The 21,420-nt window shown below is 43.4% G+C and overlaps 1 protein-coding gene across 1 annotated transcript in view; it reads left to right on the top strand.

Moving 5' to 3' along the window:
• COL22A1 (collagen type XXII alpha 1 chain) overlaps positions 1-21,420 on the top strand; it is a 218,110-nt gene that overhangs the window by 168,957 nt on the left and 27,733 nt on the right. Inside the window, exons 40-44 of the mRNA XM_074901126.1 lie at positions 2,128-2,205; positions 10,624-10,659; positions 11,567-11,620; positions 20,150-20,194; positions 20,642-20,689. Of these exons, the coding sequence (XP_074757227.1) occupies positions 2,128-2,205; positions 10,624-10,659; positions 11,567-11,620; positions 20,150-20,194; positions 20,642-20,689 (261 nt within the window). The remainder of the gene's footprint in view (positions 1-2,127; positions 2,206-10,623; positions 10,660-11,566; positions 11,621-20,149; positions 20,195-20,641; positions 20,690-21,420) is intronic.

Genomic DNA, 21,420 nt, shown 5'->3' on the forward strand with positions numbered 1-21,420 from the left:
GACTTTACTGTGGACTGCTTTTCTCAATTGCTGAGAAAAAAGTTATGGTGAAAACATGGTCTGTTTTTCACTGAAAAATAGAGTTTGTGAAGCTGTCACTCAAAACTGCACTTCTAACCTTTTAGGAAGTTCCTTTCTTTATGCCCGTAGAGGTAAATATCAAGATATGAATTAGCTGTGTTCATTTTCCACATTTAAATTTTATTCCAGCATTATGTGAATTCAACACAGACTAATGCACATTTTCAGGGAAACTGTGAATTGGGACCTTTAATCCGTGCAGCTAGAGAGAGACACATTGCATAGCTAGAGGGTGATCTACTCTTGAGACCGTCTGTCAGCCCCTCAAAGAGCATTCCTCCATAGCACTCATTTTCTTCACCTCTCTCCAAGGAGGACGTGAACTATTTTCCAGTGGGACCAGATAGTCCTGGTTTGTCCTCCTATATTCTAGTTAAGGCAAAGACTACCTAGTTGATGAGGTTAAGGACACCGATTTTTTCAGATAAGGTAAAGTTTATTCCGAGTACACAGCAAATAGAGAGAAAAAAAAAAAACAAACAAACAAACCACCCAACAAAAAACAAACCACAAAACCAACCCTTTTGCTTCTGAGAGCATCTGGATTGTGCTTGAATCTTCAGTCAGACATGTCAAAAATTCTCCTCTTCAAAATGTCCTGATCTAGATTGGAAGAAGAATAGCACATTGAAACAGATTCTGTAAATGATATAAATAGGAATATAGAAGTATGACACTAGATCCAGCTAGGTCCCATATTTCTGAAATAACCACATTGCTGTGGAATATTTTCATTTTGCTGCATTCTGTATGAATGCATTGTAGTCTGTTGCATATATATTTGACAGTTCAGAACACACACACAATAATAGACTGAGAATTAATATAAAAGTCAGAAAAAAACCTAAAAGAAATCTCATGAAATATTCTATTCAATATCAACACAAGAGGGTAAGAATCTTAATTGTGCATGGGAAAATATTATTGAACTTTTTGTTTTGAAGTTATGTTCTTGAATAAAATATCAGATAAGGGATGTGCTGGAGTTTTTGAACTAATCAGAATACATTTTTTTTCTCAATGTCCTTACAGTATTCTTTCTTTGTAATATAAGATTAGTAAAGAAAGAAAGAGAGAAAGAAAGAGGAGATATTGCAGTCTGAATTTTGGGTGGGCAGAATCCACGGGTAACAATTTTTCTGTCATGCTCCTCTATAGATGGAAATAGTGTAATAATAAATAACATAAATAAGGTTCATTGTTATAAGTCTACTGCCAACGTGAGACTGAATCTCACAACTGCAATACAATCCATAAAAATCTTATTTGATTTCTCCCTATAACAAGAGAACAGACGTTAAACTTAAGTACTGCAGCTGAATTATTTCTTAATCTTCTGCCTGCAATGCCCATTAGACAGTGTCAAGTAGTTGTCTGTGCTCTACAGGTTTTACTATTGAAAATCCTGTTTTCTATAGGGGAGGTCTCTCCTTTTGTAGTATAGTCCTCTGGAGAGAGTTGTAGAACTGTTGAATTATTTTTTTACCAAAAATTGTTCATACAGTTCTGTGAGGAGGCCTATGTTGATGAAGAAAAGAAAAATATTAAGATGTAACCGAACGTCCCTAATTCTGTTGTCCCTGGATAATAACCTGCATTTAGCAATGTCTGCAGGTTAGCCATCTACCATAGAAACACAGAGAAGGAAAAGCGCATTATGGTGCTTAGCGTTTCCCTAAGCCAAGGAGAGTGCCTAATACCCTGCAGGCAATTGCAAGTGCTGGAAATGGGATGCTGTGCACTAAATCAATTAAAATACTTGTAGAGTCTGTGTTCACGCTCAGTTATGTGATGTGGCACACACTGGCCTTGTGTGAGTGTTCACAGCGGTGGGCTGGGGCTTGTGTGAATGAAGGGGGCAGTTTTCTTGGCATGGCATGACGGTCACTGTGCCATGTCCCCATGGTGCCACAACCCGATGCTGTTCCATTGTGGGTAGGATCAGGTCAGGAGGCACCAGTGTTATGTTCTGTTGTAAAACCTGATTGCATTTCAGCCCATTTCCTCAACAATGCACAAAGCCTTTAACTTCTTCCTTTCTTTCAGGGCGAGAGGGGAGCTCCTGGCCTCCCTGGACAACCAGGAGACAGAGGCGTGCCAGGAATTGGGCTGGCCGGACCTCCAGTAAGTAGCAGGCCCTTGCTGCAACTTGTAAACAAGACAAAAACTTACCTACACCCTCTGGGGAACACGTTGCCTGTGCTCAGCTGTGTCAAGAGCATGTGGGACATTTTATCCTCTGAAGATACAAACCACAAACTAGTCCAGAGGCTGCCATTCATGACTCAGATGTCTACACGTCTGTTGTGAGAGCTCTTGATGCATTTGGTTTAGTTGACGGAGAAAAGCAGAAAAGTGCTATAGGAGTGATTGATATCACTGTCTGTTACTCCTGACTTGTCTGCATCATCTTGACACGTTGGCTGTGGGTGTGAGTCGAGATCTGTGCTGAGCCAGCAGGTCTGGTCTGCTGGGCAAACGTAACCTTGCTGGCAGCCTTTTAGAAGGGATGAGTGTGACACACACATGCCCACATCAGTGACATAGTCAGCGCTCTGGTAGGGAAACAGAAAATCAGATTTCTTAAATTCCTGTGCTCCAAGAGACCCATTGTCCCCATAATTTCCCACAAATATTTAGTTGGACCTCATCCAGCTCTGCCCACACCTCCTGCTTATCAGTAGGCCACAAGATGTGTCTGGGAGGCTGCTTCTGAATTTGAGTTTCAATTTTCATATCACTGGGGTTTGATCATTCCAGTACTTGTCATGAGCAACTCTTCTTGGGATGAGGGGTATTTGGGAGTGCTCTGACTATAGCTCTGCTCAGAATCCTCCAGATATGCACTGAATTTGCAAGTGAAATAAGTTTAGGAGGAAGTAAACTTTATTCCTGGCTGTAATTGCTAAAGGACAGATGAGATCTTGCATTTTTTTTGCAGCCCCATTATACTGTACCAATCACAGTCAATGTTTTCATTCTTTGGTTATCTAGATATGTTTCTCAATTAGTATAGAAAAATTATCTTGAAAAGATAAATCATATTGCTATGTAATACTGGTTGAAAAATACAGTTTGGGCTGCATCAAGAGAAGCATGACCACCAGGTCAAGGGAAGTGATTCTCCCCCTCTACTGTGGTCTCATGAGACCCCACCTGGAGTACTGTGTTCATTTTTGGGGCCCCCAGCATAAGAAGGACACAGATCTACTTGAGAGGGTCCAGAGGAGGCCATGAAGATGACCTGGGGGCTGGAGCAGCTCCCCTGTGAGGACAGGCTGAGAGAGTTGGGGGGGTTCAGCCTGGAGAAGAGAAGGCTCCGGGGAGACCTTATAGTGGTCTCCCAATACTTAAAGGGGCTACAGGAAAGATGGGGAGGGACTCTGTAGTGATAGGACAAGGGGTAATGTCTTCAAACAGAAAGAGGGTAGATTTAGATTAGATATAAGACAGAAATTCTTTACCGTGAGGGTGGTGAGGCCCTGGCACAGGTTGCCCAGAGAAGCTGTGGCTGCCCCCTCCCTGGAAGGGTTCAAGGCCAGGTTGGACGGGGCCTTGGGCAACCTGGGCTAGTGGAAGGTGGCCCTGCCCGGGGCAGGGGGGTGGGACTGGATGATCTTTAAGGTCCCTTCTAACCTGAACCAATTTATAATTCTATGATTAATATTTGCTTTTACCGTGCTGAATACTATATAAGTTAAAGCAGACTGGGTCAATCTTGTTTCACACTGTGTCTGTGTCATGGCCTTCACGGTCCTCACAGGGTTACCGATGATTGAAGATTTGCTGGGTGTTATTTGTTATGATTTATCTAAGGAACAGTGATGTTCTTGCATTTCTTAATGTTCAGTCATTAATACTAAAATTAAAATTAAATTAGCAAATGAGTATCTGGCTTGTTTGAAAGTCACTAGGCTGTGGATAATTTTTAATTACTGATTTTTACTTTCAGTACAGGGGTAGATGAGTTCACTTCTGCATCCTGATGTACAGCAGATGACAAAATTATTCTTCACTGGGCTTTAGTATACGCATATCCACGAACACAAAAGACTAAGAACTTGATTCCATATGTAGACATGACTAGTCTTACACTAGAATATTACTTTTTTCAGTGTTATCATTGTTTGACCACTGTCAGGATGAGTAGCCACCTACTTACCACACTATTCCAGATTGAATTGTTTTTAGTTATTTAATCTGCTTCACTAAATAGATTGGATTGGTGGGCCAACGTCAACAGGATGAGCTTCAACAAGGCCAAGTGCCAGGTCCTGCACTTGGGCCACAACAACCCCCTGCATGGCTACAGGCTCGGGGAGGGGTGGCTGGAGCTGTCTGGGAGAGAAGGATCTGGGGATTCTAATTGACAAGCAGCTGAACAGGAGCCGGCAGTGTGTCCGGTGGCCAAGAAAGCCAACGGCATCCTGGCTTGGATTAGAAATAGTGTGGCCAGCAGGAGCAGGGAGGTGACAGTCCCCCTGTGCTCTGCACCGGTGAGGCCACACCTGGAGGGTTGTGTCCAGGTTTGGGCACCTCACTATGGGAGGGATATCGAGGTGCTGGAGCGAGGGCAGAGGAGGGCAACGAGGCTGGGGAAGGGCCTGGAGAACAAATCCTGTGAGGAGAGACTGAAGGAGCTGGGAGTGTTCAGTGTGAGGAAGAGAAGGATGAGGGACCTCATCACTCTGTGCAGCTCCCTGAAAGGACATTGTAGAGAGGTTGGTGCTGGGCTCTTCTCACAGGTCATTAGTGACAGAACAAGTGGGAAAGGCTTTAAACTGCAACAGGGGAGGGTCAGACTGGACATCAGGAAAATATTTTTCACAGAAAGAGTGGTCAGAGAGTGGAATGAGCTGCCCAGGGAGGGGGTGGAGTCACCACACCTGGGTGTGTTTAATGGTCGTTCAGATGAGATGTTGGGCGATATAGTGTAGTGGAGAACTTTGTAGAGTCGGGCTGATGGTTGGACTTGATGATCCCAAGGGTCTTTTCCCACTGGAATGATTCTGTGATTCTGTAAATACTTTTTAAAAACAACTATTACGGTGGTTTTCTCCACTGTAGATTCATCATAACCTCAGCTTCAGTGCGAAGAGTCTGGAAATTCAAAACCACTCTATAACCTTGAATCCATCAGGCTTTCACAAAGAATAAGTCCCACAAAAAAAAAAAAAAAAAAGTCAGTGGAGCTGCTTCATGAATTAAAAGTGTCAGCCTATACTCTTTTTAGTGATGTGACAAAATGTGTATATATTGTGTGTAATACTTTCAGATTCAGAGCTGAGAGCCAGCAACTCTTTTTAATTGGAGTCCTCACCCTGTTTCCTCCTTTGACCTTAACCTGTCTTGGGTTTTGCTCCCTGCATAAAAGTTATATATAGATGAGGGTTTTTTTACATTGTCTGCTGAAGTATTGAGTCTATGTCAATGGCAACTGGAGTGCATGGAGCTGTGCCAGGGATGAATGAGGAGCTGACTGAGAGCTTATGGGTCAGGATTAAAGGGAGGGCAGGGACAGGTAACGTTATAGTGGTGGTCTGGTACAGGCCACCTGACCAGGAAAACTGAGTGGATGAGGCCCTCTATAGACAGATAGGAGCAGCCTCATGTTCACAAGTCCTGGTCTTCAACCACCCTTATATCTGTTGGAGGGACAACACATCAGGGCATAAGCAATTCAGGAGGTTCCTGGAATGTGTTGATGATAACTTCCTTCTTCAACTGATAGAGGAGCCAGTGAGGAGAGGTGCTGTGCTGGACCTTGTTATCAACAAGGAGGGGCTGGTGGGGAGTGTGAAGCTTGAGGGAAGTCTTGGCTTGAACATGAAATGGTGGAGTTCAAGATCCTTAGGACATCAAGGAGGGCACACAGCAAGCTCACTACCCTGGACTTCAGGAGAGCAGGCTTTGGCCCTGTCAGGGATCTGATTGGCAGAGTAACATGGAATAAAGTCCTGGGGGGAAGAGGGGCTCAATCTGGCTGATATTCAGAGATCACCTCCTCCAAGCTCAGCAGCGATGCATCCCAACAAAGAGGAAGTCAGGCAAAAATGCCAGGAGGCTGAATGGATAAACAAGGGACTCCTGGACAAGCTCAAAGGCAAAAAAGGAAGCCTATAGAGGGTGGAAGCAAGGACAGATAGCCTGGGAGGAATACAGAGAAACTGTCTGAGCAGCCAGAGATCACATTAGGAAGGCCAAAGTCCTGATAGAATTAAATCTGGCCAGGGATGTCAAGAGTAACAAGAAAAGCTTCTATAGGAATGTCATTGATAAAGGAAGACTGGGGAAAATCTCTGCCCTTTCCAGAAGGAAACAGGAGATCTGGTTATAAAGGACATGGAGAAGGCTGAGGTAGTCAGTGAAATTTTTGCCTTAGTCTTCACCAGCAAGTGCTTCAGCCACGCTACCCAAGAGGCAGAAGGCAAAGGCAGGGACTGGGAGAATGAACTGCCCAGTGTAGGAGAAGATCCTGTTTAAGACCATCTAAGGAACCTGAAGGTTCACAGATCTGTGGGACCTGATGAGATGCATCTGCAGGTCCAGAGGGATCTGGTGGATGAAGTGGCTAAGCCACTATCCATCATATTTGAGAAGTTGTGGCAGTCTAGTGAAGTTCCTACTGACTGGAAAGGGGGAAATAACGGGGGTTACCATTTTTAAAAAGAGAAAAAAGGAAGACCCAGGGAGCTAGAGGCCCATCAGTCTCACTTCTGTGCCTGGCAAGGTCATGGAGCAGATCCTTCTGGAACAATGCTAGGGGATATGGAAAATAAAGAGTTGATTTGTGACAGCCAACATGTCTTCACTAAGGGTAAATCATGCCCGACAAATTTGGTGGCCTTCTACAAGGTTACAGAGTTGGTGGTTAAGGAAGAGCAACTGACATCATCTATCTGGACTTGTCCAAAGCATCTGACATTGTCCTTCACAACATCCTTGTCTCTGAATTGTAGAGACATGGATGTGATGGATGGACCACTCGGTGGATGAGGAATTAGCTGAATGGTTGCACTCTAAGAGTTGTGGTCAATGGCTTGATGTCCAAGTGGAGAGCAGTAACGAGTGGTGTTCCTCAGGGGTCAGTATTGAGACCAGTGCTGTTTAACATCTTTTTTGGCAACAAAGACAATGGGATTAAGTGCACCCTCAGCAAGTTTGCTGACGACACCAAGCTGTGTGGCGTAGTTGACACACTGGAGAGAAGGGATGTGCCGTCCAGAGGGACCTGGACAGGCTGGAGAGGTGGGACCGTGCAAATCTCATGAAGTTCAACAAGGACAAACACAAGGTCTTGCACATGGGTTGAGGCAATCCCAAGCACAAGGACAGGCTGAGCGATGAGTGGATTAAGAGCAGCCCTGCGGAGAAGGACTTGGGGGTATTAGTGGATGGAAAATTGACTATGAGCCAGCAACGTGTGCTCACAGCCCAGAAAACCAACTGTGTCCTGGGCTGCATCAAGAGAAGTGTGACCAGCAGATCGAGGGAGGGGATTCCCCCCTCTACTCTGCTCTTGTGAGACATCAACCTGCAGTGCCGTGTCCAGCTCTGGGGCCCCCAATATAAGACAAACAGGGACCTGCTCAAGCAGATCCAGAGGAAGCCATGAAGATGATCGGGGGATGCAGAACCTTCCATATGAAGACAGGCTGAGAGAGTTGGGGGTGTTCAGCCTAGAGAAGAGAAGGCTCCAGGGAGACCTTATAGCGGCCTCCCAGTACTTAAAGGGGACCTAGAAGAAAGCTGGAGAGGGACTTTTTATAAGGGCATGTAATGATAGGGCAAGGAGTAATGTCTTTAAACAGAAAGAGGGTAGATTTAGATTAGATGTAAGGAAGAAATTCTTCCCTGTGAGGGTGGTGAGGCCCTGGCACAGGTTGCCCAGAGAAGCTGTGGCTGCCCCCTCCCTGGAAGGGTTCAAGGCCAGGTTGGACGGGGCTTTGGGCAACCTGGGCTAGTGGAAGGTGTCCCTGCCCATGGCAGCGGGGTTGGGACTAGATGAGCTTTAAGGTCCCTTCCAACCCAAACCATTCTGTGATTCTATAGATTACGATTTATATAACACTCAGCCATAAACTGAGTATTAGCAGAGTTATGTCCTTCCCAACTGAACCATGAGCAGAAAAGGGGACTGCTTGGAGAAATGGGTGAATCCACATGCTTATGCTGAATTCGCCCAATGGATGCATATGCTGTATAAGTAGAATAGTTTTGCTTTTGCTCTGCTTTGCTCTGTTCGTATTATTGTGGGTTTAGAATTATGTATTTAGCCTTTGCTTGAGCAGAACATTAAGGCATTTTGCATGGAGGACTGTATGAGGATTAGTGAATTAATATGCCTGAAATAGAAACCAAAGGGAGAGAAGTCATAGTGTGAGCCAATTTATTCAAACACAGCCCCAGAGATGTGAGGTCAAGCCTTGTTTTGGGTGTGTTTGGAATTCCAGATTGACTTATCGATGCTGGATATGGCTACCGCATCACTTATCTGATGTTCCTATAGAAATGGATGCCTTCTAGTGGCTCACTCAGTTGCACTTTTTTAAAGCTGCATCCCCAACGAATACTGTGTGCAAGCCTGATGGACTCCCTGGTTTGACCTCATTTAAAGAGCACACTCGTCCTGTGGGATGCTTTTCCTTGTGTTAGAGGTAGCTGAATACAGTGGTTTTCAGGACCTGGGGGAACTGTCCTAGCCTAGCTCAGCAGAAGGGTGCTGTGGTTCTGTGTCCCCAGGTCCAGGTGGTAGTGAGACTGAGGACATATTGCCAGTGGGTATATGCATATGTGATGCACACACACACACGTGCATGCATGTGGCCGTGCAGGGAATAATGCCTTTGCAACACCCATAGAAACCTAAAGAGCACTCGGAAACATGAGCAAGAATGTCTTGATCCTGCTCCTCCTCGCTGGCTGCTGAGGTTTGAAGGCCACTGTTGGAATACATACATGAAATGTTGATCTTTCCAGCAACTGGTCTTGGACACCTACTCTGCCCTGTACCCAGGACTCTGCACTCCAGTGTCCTCCAGTTCCTGGCACCCAGACCTGAAGCCCCCTGGATTCACAGCCTTGCAACCCAGTTTCTGGCACCCAGACCTGTCCTACTCATGAGCTCATCTGGCTTGAAGCTCACAAAGATTCAACCACATGAGCTGAGATTCATGAGCTCACTCATGCTGAAGAGTGTTACAAATAGGATTTAATGACAATATAGTAAATGGGGTTACATCAGGCTAGCAGCCAGTCACCAGTGGCGTTCTCCAGGTCTTGATTTTAGGGCCAGTGCTCTTCAATGTTTTTATAAATGATCTGGATGCAGGAATCAAATTTACATTGTTTGTTGATGATAACTGAACTAGGAGGAGCTGTGGACTCCCTTGAGGTTAGAGAGGCCTAAGAGAGGGGTCTAAATAGACTAGAGAGCCAGGCAATCACCAGCTGTATGAAATTCAACAAAAACAAGTGCAGGATTCTCCACCAGGGATGGTGTAATCCTGGATGCACATACAAATGGGAGGACAAGATGCTGGAGAGCAGCCTTACGGAAAGAGATCTCGGAGTTTGAGTTGATGGCAAGTTGAACATGAGTGAACAGTGAGCCCTGGCAGCCAAAAGGCTGACCATCTCCTGGGGTGCATCAAGCACAGCATAGCCAGCCGATTGAGGAAGGTGATTGTCCCACTCTACCCGGCAGTGATGGGGCCCCACCTCGAGTACTTGTGCAGTTTTGGGTGCCTCAGTGTAACAAGGACATCAGACTGTTAGAGTGTGTCCAGAGGGTGACCAAGATGGTGAAAGGCCTCGAGGGCAAGACTTAGGAGGAGCAGCTGAGGTCACTTGGTTTGTTCAGCTTGGAGAAGAGAATGTTGAGGGGTGGCCTGACTGCAGTCTACAACTTCCTCAAGTGGGGCAGCAGAGGGGAGGTGCTGATCTCTTGCTGGTTTCATAACACATGGAATTGTTACGAAGCAGCATCAGAGGAAGTTCAGATTGGACATTAGGAAAAGGTTCTTCACCGAGAGGATGGTTGGTCACTGGAGGCTTCCTGGGGAAGTGGTCACAGGACCGAGCCTGTCAGAGTTCAAGGAGGGTCTGGATGATGCTCTTAGTCATATGCTTTATTTGTAGGTTGTCCTGTGAGGAGCAGGGCTTTAGAATCAAATGATCCTTATTGGTCCCTTCTAACGAGATATTCTACGATTTTCTGACTGTGGTGATGAAGCTCAGTGTTCAGACAAGCATCATGTTAGCATACAGCTGACCACTCTGATCCCTTTTTCTCTCTTCTTTTCTCACACTTTTTCCTCCACGATCCACATCAATTTCTTCCTTACTCTGCCTTTGATCCTTCCCCTAAACGTCCTGCTGTAAGCATTGCAGGCTCCAACAATGTCTTTGTGAGCAGCCTGTCAGACTTGCTCCTTTCCTTCTCCAGTTTTTGTTATCTTGGTGCTTCAGGACCCACCCTGATCAGCCAAGATGGGGTGTTAATTTTAAGTGTTTTGACTGCTGCTTCTTTTCTGTTTGCAGGGCCCTGTGGGACCCCCGGGAGACAAAGGGCCATTGGTACAGTATGTCTTTCTACCTACACCCGGATTTTATGGGCATGGATCAGCCACATTAACTGAGTTCCTACCAGTGATTTCATGAAGGCATATATCATTAGTTTATTTTTGCCCAAGGATGGCAGGGCCACAGGGTGGCTGGCCCTCCAGTGAGGACTTCTCTTTGTGCATTACCAGCTACTTGTCTGATATATTGAGTTGTGAGAAAGAGTTGATCAAGACTCTTGGAATGGTGACAACTTTTTCTTACCTGTCAATAGTCCTACAAAAGAAAGAATGAGTTACTTGTTTAGAAATTAATTATAAGGAATATAATTCAAGGCACACTGCTATGCCTTATAGCCAAGGCTTCAAGGGTTTAAAACAGGTTTTAAGAATTTTTCTTAATTAAATATTAAAGAAAACCCTGCATTTCAGTATTCAACACTTAGTTCCTCAACATGCCGTTTTACAGGGATGCAGTCCATTGGCTTGAAACAAATAACTGTGTACCACGGTCTCAGTATACACTGGCATGGATTTCCAGCATGACAACCAGTCCTATCCAATGTTCTAGCTTGGTTCTGAGGAGCTGGACCTTCTTTTCTCCTCTACAGTCCTGTGCTCAGTCATATTTTCTCCCTGTTCATAAACTTGCCTCCTATAAAAAGTCTTTTTTTACCTTTCCAGTCAAGGTATGAGAGACTTGACTTCAGTAATGCATGTAAAGTCCCTTGAGGCACATTGTGATAGTGAATGTGAGATTAATTATTTTGTTTCTTAAACTCTCTCATAGTTGTTTAACTGCTAGTTGTTTGGTTTTGTTTTTTTCTCAACAGCTGTTGGGTTGAGAATTTCTTCTCTTCAGCTAAGAAGCACCTCATAAGTACTGTTCACGTTATTGGGTTTGTCTGTTCTCTCCCTACCAGGGTCCCCGTGGTGTACCTGGTATCCCTGGACCACAGGGGCCTCCTGGCCAGGATGTAAGTAAAATAAAAGTGTTAAGTGCTCAAGAAATTTGCTAATGCTCGAATCTCATTTCCCTTAAAATTGTGTTCATACTCAACTGCAGTTATTGAGCGTTACAAGCATGGTCCAAGGGAGATGATTCATAGAAGTGGAGCTCTTACAAGTTAGGATGTCGTGGGGGAAAGAGTTAGTCTAAGCTGTCTCAGGGAAAGCAGTTGACCTTACCACTGAAACATTTTAAAATGACACTGGAGAAGGGACTTGACAGCCTACACTGGGGAATGATCCCACATTGGAAAAGGATGGTTGTAAGCTGTCTAGGAACTTCTTAGAAGCTGCTGAGATAAGTAACCTGTAATATTTCTATGAAAACAGGGCCACAGCTGTTAAAAGCTCTTTGTGAGTTCATTTTGCTGCTGCTACTGTGCATGAGAGATGACATTTTAACCTCTTGGTGCGTTGTCCTCACTCCTGTCATCTCAGTGGGTGAGTCATGAAGCTGAGGGATAGAAAGAAATGTGGCAGAGTCCCAGCTGGAAGGCTGACCCCTCTCACTGCCTGCCTTTGTTGCCCTGTTTAATCAGAAAGAGAAGTGGTTTTTTTCTTCGTTGGTCAGCCAACTCTGTCACGTTGAAACGAGTCCTGGAGGAAAATCAGCAAGGAGGCTCTGAAGATTTTGAAAATCTTGATCTTTGGTTTTGTGCCTGCTGAGGGAATGCTGTGGGGAGGAGGCAGTGGCCTGTAACTCTCCTTCTCAGTACTGCTTTATGATGCTCTCATGTCTGAAATGGGTACCAGTTTTCACAAAGTCCATGGCAGCTGATTTTCAACCTTAGTGTGGCTTTATTAACATGCATCAGCTGGCCTAAAGGGTGTACTTTCTTATGGGATGGATCTCCTTTCCTCCTGTAGGGTTTGGAGAAGAAGGTCTGGTTTTCTTCCCACCTACTTTTCACATGACAAGTGATTATGGCCAGGGTGTTCCTCAACAGCTCATGACAGTAGAAACGGTCCTTTGCTTCCATCACTCTGTGTCCCTGAGCAGCCACAGATTCAGGATTGATTGTGTCCTGCTGACTGACCCTAGATTTCCTCACCTTGCCTCAGATGTTTGAGATTTTTAATCAAGAGGTTTTAAACAGGGGATTCAATAGATGGGCTTATTATAACTTTATTGTGTGAGGAGAGTGCCAGAGCCAGCTTTTCTGAGTCTTTCTGGCTCAACTGAGATCAGCATTGACTGGTCAGCACAGAAAATTACCCAAATAGAACTGTTCCTTATGGTACTTCTAAAACACATCCTCTATTACACTAACTGTTTTAATTGCACCCAGATGTCTTTTAGGAGCTCTCTGTATTCAGTTGATGACCTGTTAAGCAATTCTACCTGCGTTTCAGGAAGTGTAAATGTAACTACTGGGCACATTCCAACATTTCTTGATGTAACAGCAGGGATACTTGTTTTGATAAGATCAGGCATTTGCAGTTTTTTGATCTCTACTTTCATTTATGACTTGTACAAAGGATTTTTTGTTCCGCTTTTGCACTCTTGTATTTCAATGTGGTATTCCTGTATTCTTTGAAGCATGCCCATTTTTGTTCTCTGTTGTGTTTAAATAGTATGTCATCAGTTAGGAAAGCTCTGATTTGAATTGCTAATAAGAATTTGCCATGCAACTCCCAAGCCATTCAGTGGCAATAGCCTTAATGACTTGTCTCAATGTCTTGTTTTTTGCTGTGGCCTTTGCAAATATAGTCTTTTTTTTTTTTTTTTTTTTCCTGAGACTGAATAATTCTCTTAAATCATATTTACACACATTATGTTATTCTCTGCATTATTTTTTCCAGTTGCAGACCCATCAGATGCTCTTTTAAGTGTCTACTATAAGTTATGTTCACTGATACTGCAAATCAGATTTACAGTTGTATTTTGGGGGGTGGAAGAGTCAGTACTTCTTTTGCAATAACTTTGGCCAGAATTATCTCCTGTAGCTGAATAGATTGTTTTGGGTTTTTTTACATGACTACGTTCTAGCTTCTTTTTAGTGCCCTGAAATCATGTGCCATATTTTTTGCAATAGCACTGTCCAAGGTCACGTTTTGAAACATCTGTTGGCAACTCAATCAAATATCAAGTTCTCATGACAGTGTATCATTTTACTAAAATTTAGGTTTTGAAAAACCTTGTTTAGGTTTACAGTAGAGTTGTGCTGGTTTAGTTTTGTTCTGTTCCTCGTAACAAAAGGCTTGGTGTTTGTTTGTCCTCTAGAGTTCACTATGTCCATAAATCCCTACAGATTCTCTTCTTCTGGGATGAAGCTGGGGCATACTGTCCTGTCCCATATATATTATTTTCTCATCTTTAAATTCACTTTTTTTTTTTTTTTTTTCTGATTAACTACAGCTCCAATTCTTAAAGCCTGAAAAGTGCTTTCTCTAGGCTTTTTTTTGTCTCTGTTTATCCCTGTAGTAGGACTAATTTGTTCCATAACAGGACTACTACATATTGCACCTACTTTCATGCCCTCATTTACTTAAAATATGACTTGCACTTGCTTTTGGGGAAACAAAAAATCCACATCACATTTCAAGCTGGCAGTGTTCCTGTATTGAATATTAAAAAAGCGGAACTTTAAGTACCTTCTTTCAGACAAATTGGCCAGTCTCATATTCTAAGAGTTACAAAAAATATTCTGCATATTAAGTGATGTTATGTGTATGCCCATCTCCTGCAGCTGCTCCAGACCAGGTCCCTCCTGCCTGGTGCCCAGGATCTGGGATCTCTGCCCAGGTGGAGGGATGCGGCTGCTGCTTTTGCCATTGCAGGTTCAACCAGTAATGAAGCTGTGCCTGAATCCCAGAGATACAGACACGCATACACACAGACACAGAGCACACTGACATGGCTGATCACACAGATTGACACAGACAAGGTGCTGCCTTCAACAGCACCTACATACAGGACTGACATACAACATAAGCACAGACAGCCAGGTGCCCTCCTCTTCACCTGGGAGAAACAGAAGGTCACTGGTGGTGGCATGTACTGTGCACCCCCCCACCCCCCCACCCCTACTCTGCATTCACAAACACACACATATTTGCAGATCTCTCGAGCACTGGCCCAGCCTCTCTGTCCTGGCACCCCTGCCCAGATCCCAGACCCCTCTACCTGCCCCACGGGTCCCCTACTTGCCTACTGGTCCAACCTGATGCTCATTGCCAACATGCAACAACCATACACTTGTCCTTCATGCACTCACACAATCACAGAATCATTCAGGTTGGAAAAGCCCTTTGGGATCATTGAGTCCAACCATCAGCCTGACTCTACAAAGTTCTCCCCTACCCCACAACCCCCAACAGCTCATCTTAAACACACCCAGGGGTGGTGACTCCATCACCTCCCCGGGCAGCCCATTCCACTCTCTGACCACTCTTTCTATCAAAATTTTTTTCCTAATGTCCAGTCTGAACCTCCCCTGTTGGAGTTTAAAGCTGCTCTAGACTCCCCACAGGCATACCAGCCTGGACGCCCGCTCACCTGATACCTCAGCCTGGACCCAAGTGCCCCTGGTTGTCAGCTGGTCCAGTTGAAGTTTTCTGATGAATACACACCCCCTACACACACACCCCAGGGCTGGAGAAGGCACAGACACTTGCCCCATGCCAGCTGGCACCAGGCACAAGGGCTATGATCTGAGGTCCCACACCAGCCACCGTTGTGATACCCCTCACTTGCCTTGCTAATGCTGGTCCCCCCAGTAGGTGGTTTTGGGAACACACAGCATTCCCACAATGGCTGGACGTTAATACCCCTGCGCTCACTCACTCCAGTAGCTAAAAACAGAGGCTGGGGGAGCCTACACCCCCTGTATGACTCCAGTAGTTGGCACCAGTTTTCATGCACATGCAGTTCTCAGAAGAAGCTGGCACTTGCTCCTTGCAGCATGCATACACATTATGCAGAGAGATAAAGAAAAGGTTTAATAAGAAGATATAAAAAGATAGGACACACCATGTCGATCAGGTGCAGGACTCAGACAGACAAGTGCACTGAGCAGCCCCATTTTACGCATGACCTGTCCCTTTTATACCTGTTTCTGTGTCCCCTTAGTTTGTTCCTCTCTGCTCCCCCTTCCCCTGCACATCCCCTTGTGTATCTCCACAGCTGAATCAGTTCCTGCACCCCTCCCAGTTCAGGGTTCCCCCCAGTTTAGTCTTACCACTTGCAAAGTCCAGGTTGATCTTCCTGGAAGTGCAGCCTGTGGTTTCTTGATAGCCCATCAATTAATATGAGTGGCAAGGTTTGTTTCTTGTTAGGTCTGTGTCTTGCTATATTTTGGTTTTGATTTCCTCCTTTTCCCTTAGTTTCTAAATTGACAGGGTCCTGGATCAGATAACCTTGCTGGAATAAACCTTCTCACACCCCCACATGCCTTCATCAGTTAGTGTGACTGCCCAGTTTGGTTCCCATCACTGCTTCCCTTATTTGTTGGTCAGATTTGTGTCCCTGTATGGTCTTATTTATGGCTTCCTCCTTATTTTCCCTGTTGCATTGAAAAAGGTCTTTGACCAGATACCCCTAAAGGAGCAGACATTCTCTGACCAATACCCTTAGAATACACATTTTTCAAGAAGCATCAACTCTCCGCTGTCTGCCTGCTGGGAGATAAAATGTTTCTGTTCAACATACTTAGTTCGTTAGGTTAGAAAACAGTCTGAATGAGACATGCTCTTGTCCTACTATTAGCAGTCAGGGCACCCATTTAATAGGCTCTTTCTGTATTTTGATTATCATCATTTTAATTAACATAAACATTGAATTAATAACTTTTAAATTATTTTAATTATTTATAGTAGCTAAGTTCCAGTATTAGTGGGAAGTTAATCTTCCCCTGCATTTATTTTCATAATTACAAAAACTTTGTGGATGCATTACTACTATCAATTCTGAAAAGGAGAGTTTTCCATTCTGGGGCTGATTTTCCCATATAGATAGAAGGACAGTTCCAAGTGTTTATTTTATTCACACTTCCAAGTGTTTGTGGGATTTTTAGGGTACATACATCCCAAAACAGAGTACACTTATTAAACCTCCTATTGGCTTTTTATTCGTGGCACTTATAACCTATTTAAGCTATTGCATTTAAAGTTTAATTTTTAGTCATAGAACTACACCACCATAAGCCTATGTGACTGGTTTCCTTCTACATTTTCTTTTACTTTTATATACATCACTTACCTGAGCATCATTTTTTCAGCATGTCATCTGCACAGCTTCCATCAGTTCCCAGTTAGGGACCGTTCTTGTGTGTTAGATTTTGCAGACCAATAGAGTACTCTGGATCCTGTTCATTATACCTCCTCACTGCTGACATCTTTTTAATGCACTGGTATGCTGTTCCACTCATTGGATATTCTGCTTTGTGCCAGCCACTGTTGGCTGCAGATTCCTGAAAGTGTTCAAACTTTATGAGCTTTCCAACACTGGTTGTTATTTGGGTCTGTACGTGTTCCTACATCGTGTTAGCAGTGTTTCTTTTCAGTGCCATGCAGGTTTTGGGGAAGACTGTTTTAAGTTGGTGTTTTGTGGTTTGTTTTTTGTTTGTTTGTGTTGTTTTTTTTTTTTGTTTGTTTGTTTGGTTTTTTTTTTTTTTAATTATTATTTTCTGGCTTTCTCTTTTCTAGTTTTCTCCTTTTAGTCAGTTTGTCTGATGCAGTTATACCCTCTGTGCCTTCCTTCTAGCATTTTCATTCTGCTCTATGAGAGACCTGACATGCTCTGAGCAATGTTTGCAGCCTGGCCCTTGTTATCAGCTTTTTCTACCTCCATAGTCCAGAAAATTTTCCTCTGCTTTGGATTCTGCTTCCAGTTGCCTGTTCTCTAACAATGCGATATGCTGAAGTGCCATCATCCTACATCTGCTTGGTTCATTTCAGCTCAGACATGCATTCTTCAAAGGACACTCTTCTTGCAGTCTTGTACCTTTCAACATTTTGACGTTTCCTGGGGATGTAGCAGTTTTCAAACTTGCCAGCCATGGCACATAGCTTAATTTCTTATCCTGTCTTATTTGCACCCTGTTAAAAACATCACCAGCTCCACATCATAGAGCATTCAAGAAAATAGTTCCATCCTTTTTTGTCTCAAGGCAATCTGATACCATGTGGATGTCACAGCAATGCTTAAATCTTCACGAGGATTTCAGTTTTAGTTACTCCCTTCCTATGTGTCTTTTCTCATAACTAAGAAGTCTTTTCCTATACTTCAAATAAATCTTCTTTAAATGTTCTAATTCCACCGCTAGTACCATGTCATGTTTCAGATCCCTAAACAAAAGGCTGTCAGCAAGGCTTATGGTAGAAATAGTTTATTTATAGTTCATGTTAAAAGTCAGCATGAAAGACATTTCTGAATTGTCTTTTCTGTGTTGCTTTCTGATCCAGGATGATTCTCATGGCTCAAGTCTTTGCGTTTTATCACACTCCTTAAAGTAAGTGCTGTGTGAGTCTTCCTGAACAAAGCAGGTCTGGGAATGTAAGATCTGTGTAATCATCATTTAGGCAACCCTCTTCCCACTTGCAGAAGTGATTGAGAACCACAGCAGATAGGATGCCAAAAGCATGACCTGACAGTTTGCATCTGTGAAAGTGAAGGGACTTTGGGAACTTCCTGCAGTCTTCTGCATGCACATTGCTGCTCTGTGGAAGAAGCCAAACTATAAATGTTTATAGTGTTTTCTTATATTTACTCAATTCCCCAGAAGGACGGTTGTGGGGAATTATGTGCTAAGAATATCTTTCACACCTTATCTTCTCTTGGTTCTTGCCTCTATATGGTTTAGTTCTTTAGGAAACAAGCTTTCATCCATGAACTTCAGTACTACTGAACTACTTCACTTTAGCTCCACTTCAGTTCATGTTTAATATTCATCTCTTAGAAAGTCAAGGGAACTGAAGGGTTGTTGTTCACCCAGAAGTGTTTAATGTGGATATAGAAAAAGAGCAATCAATATATTTTCTCATTTTCTCTCTCCTCTAGCAAGACGTATGGGATTTAACTTTTAAATGAAATACAAGGATGAAATTCAAGTTTGATCTATAGCTGTAATTCTGGTGTAGCAGGTTATCACAACTTTGCCTGTGTGCACACACTGCACTTAAGTCATTTATCCCCAGGTAGCCAACTAACTCCCCATCTTGTTGTCTGCATAAATAATAAAATAAACTGAATGGAGAAAATGGACTGTCCTGAGACAAGGTGATTGACAGAATGATTAGTCCCCTTCCTGGTAAAGCTTTTGACCAATTTTTAAAGGAGATTTCCAGATGTAGAATTTGGATACTCTCAGACAGTCCCGTAGGTAGCCCCAGCTAAGCCTAGACCAATTGAAACCCAGTACTTCTATCTTCAGTGTGTTGATTAGCGTCCTGGGTGGGGAATCTGGCACCATCCCAGAGACCTCTCCAGGTGGGTTCTGCTGCAGAACCAACAAAACTGAACACAGATAAGATGCTTTTTAAAAGGTCAGTAGAAAATGTTCCTGCAGATGCAAAAATAGTCACACAGGACAGCCTGTTGTATGTAGTTAAGATAGGAGATATTTTGTATGTTCTTTAAGATACCCAATATGGATAGAGCATGCATGTACTTGAGTGATGAGACAGGGCGACAGGCCAACTGAACACAGGAATTTAGGAGAGAATGGTTTGGGGAAATCTCACCCAGTCCAATTTAAAACACCACTGCAAGGATCCTTGCGATGTGGATTTCTGTCACCATCTGGACAGTGACCAGCTGTCCTGTTCAAAAGATTTAGCTTCCCATGTGATCATTACTTTATGCAAAGACTCAAAAATAATCTTCAGTTTTGTCTTGGTTTGTTTGGTTTTTCTTTGTTGTTTAGTTGTTTGGGTTTTTTTTTTTGTTGTTGTTTGTTTGTTTGTTTTATGAACTAAAGACTTGCTAATGACAGGCAGGAGATGCTAATTGAGCGGGGATGGGGAGGGAGCGTGTGTTCCTTTTCCAAACCGACTTCCTGGACCTTACATTCTAAGGATGCTGGTCATTTCTATGCCTTCATCTCATGAAAACTGATACCAATACACCCCCACAAACAAAGAAACAAAGAGGTTCATTCCTATTACAAGTGCAAGGGACCTGTTTTGCAGGCTTGTGCAAAGCAAGGTCTTGATTTTGCATGTTACAAGTGTCTTCAGGATTTACAGTTCCATCCTTCACACTACTGCAGTTCACAGTTTCCTGTGACCAGCAGACAAGCTAAAGCAATTTCAGTCTTTGTGTAACTTAAAAGAATTTAACAAGACTACATGGTAGATAAGTGAGTTTTAAGAGGGGTTCAGGGGATGTTGCAGACATTTAAAGGAGTTTACTGTTTGTCACATGCAAGGAGCAGTGGTGCTCAGTGTCAGAAATTAAAATGTGTGCTAGTCCAGAGCAGTGAGGAGAGTGTGGGAGCGACCAGGGAGTTACTGTATGATAAATTCACATTTTTTTTTTTCTTTCTCTTGATCTGTAGGGTCTACCTGGAAATCCAGGGGAAAGGGGACCTCCTGGAAAACCAGTATGTAATTTCACTTCTATACTATATCTTCCTTTTAACTCAGTTTCCACCTGTACACCTCACCTCAGAAGTGCTTTTCAGTGCACTTCCACTGCTGTTTTTCCCAGCAGAGCAACAGGAAAGACGCTAAGAACCACTAATGGGTTATGATAAAAGTCTCTGTGACGGCTTTGGGACAGTATGAAAATAAATGGATACTTGCATGTAAATAAAAGCCAACATTTTAAAGGCACTTTCTTAGCGCCACTATCCAGTACCCTCAGCAACAACTCTTCTGAGGTGTGATGAAGTGCATTGATAACGTAGGGCAGGAGGTACATGTTTGGCCCAGTGAGTCCTAGGCAGGGTAAGGGCAACCAGTGAGAGTCCGTAAGCATACTCAGGAAAATTTCTTATACCTTGATGCCTTTTAAAATTGCCTGAAATAATGAATTTCTCATTTCACAGGGTTCCTCACCTCTGCTTTCTCCAGAGGACATAAATCTCTTAGTAAAGGTAATCGACCTTTGGTAATGATGGGAGTTTATCTGTATGTTGGATTCAGACCTGACTAACGCTCTGTGATGGGAAAGTGTCTGAGCTGCAAGTGAAAAAGTTGCCTTTATACACTCTGTCAAAGCTTGAAACTTGCAGGTCTCCTACTTGCACTGTTATTGGGATACTAGAGCACATGCTGGAGATCAAATTCCAATTCCCCTTGACCACCACCAATGAAATGACCTACAAAGATCTTCATAACATGGTGTATGTTACAAAAGCTCTGAGACTTTTTCAGCTTTCTGAGGCATGCATTCCCAAGGAGAAATAAACTTTGTCAATTTGTATTACCTAAACCAGAAAATGGAAATAATTTTAGTAAAATGTCTGATTTTTCACATACACCTTCAACAGTGACTGGAGTATTTTTGAAGTCTGTTTGTGTGGTGCATCTAAAAGGATGCAAGTAATTAATCCCAGATGCATCTATGCTTCAAAAGTGATAATCTGTCTGTCTACCTTTCCATGTAGAGATTTGTCTGGGAAATAAGTCAGTATTTGATAGGTGTTGACTGCAAAATCTTTACAGATTTACATAGGCTGAGTTGGGAGATTTTTAAGCAGTCTTGGGGCATGGCAAGAAATCCTTTCTTATTGATAAAAAGAAACTAAAAAATTACCTTTTTTTTACCAACTCCATTAACAAAATGACTCTTTTAAGAGTGTTACTGTGAAATGACTTCATTGAA

Source organism: Athene noctua, chromosome 2, assembly GCF_965140245.1.
Source record: "Athene noctua chromosome 2, bAthNoc1.hap1.1, whole genome shotgun sequence".
Lineage (NCBI taxonomy): Eukaryota > Metazoa > Chordata > Aves > Strigiformes > Strigidae > Athene > Athene noctua.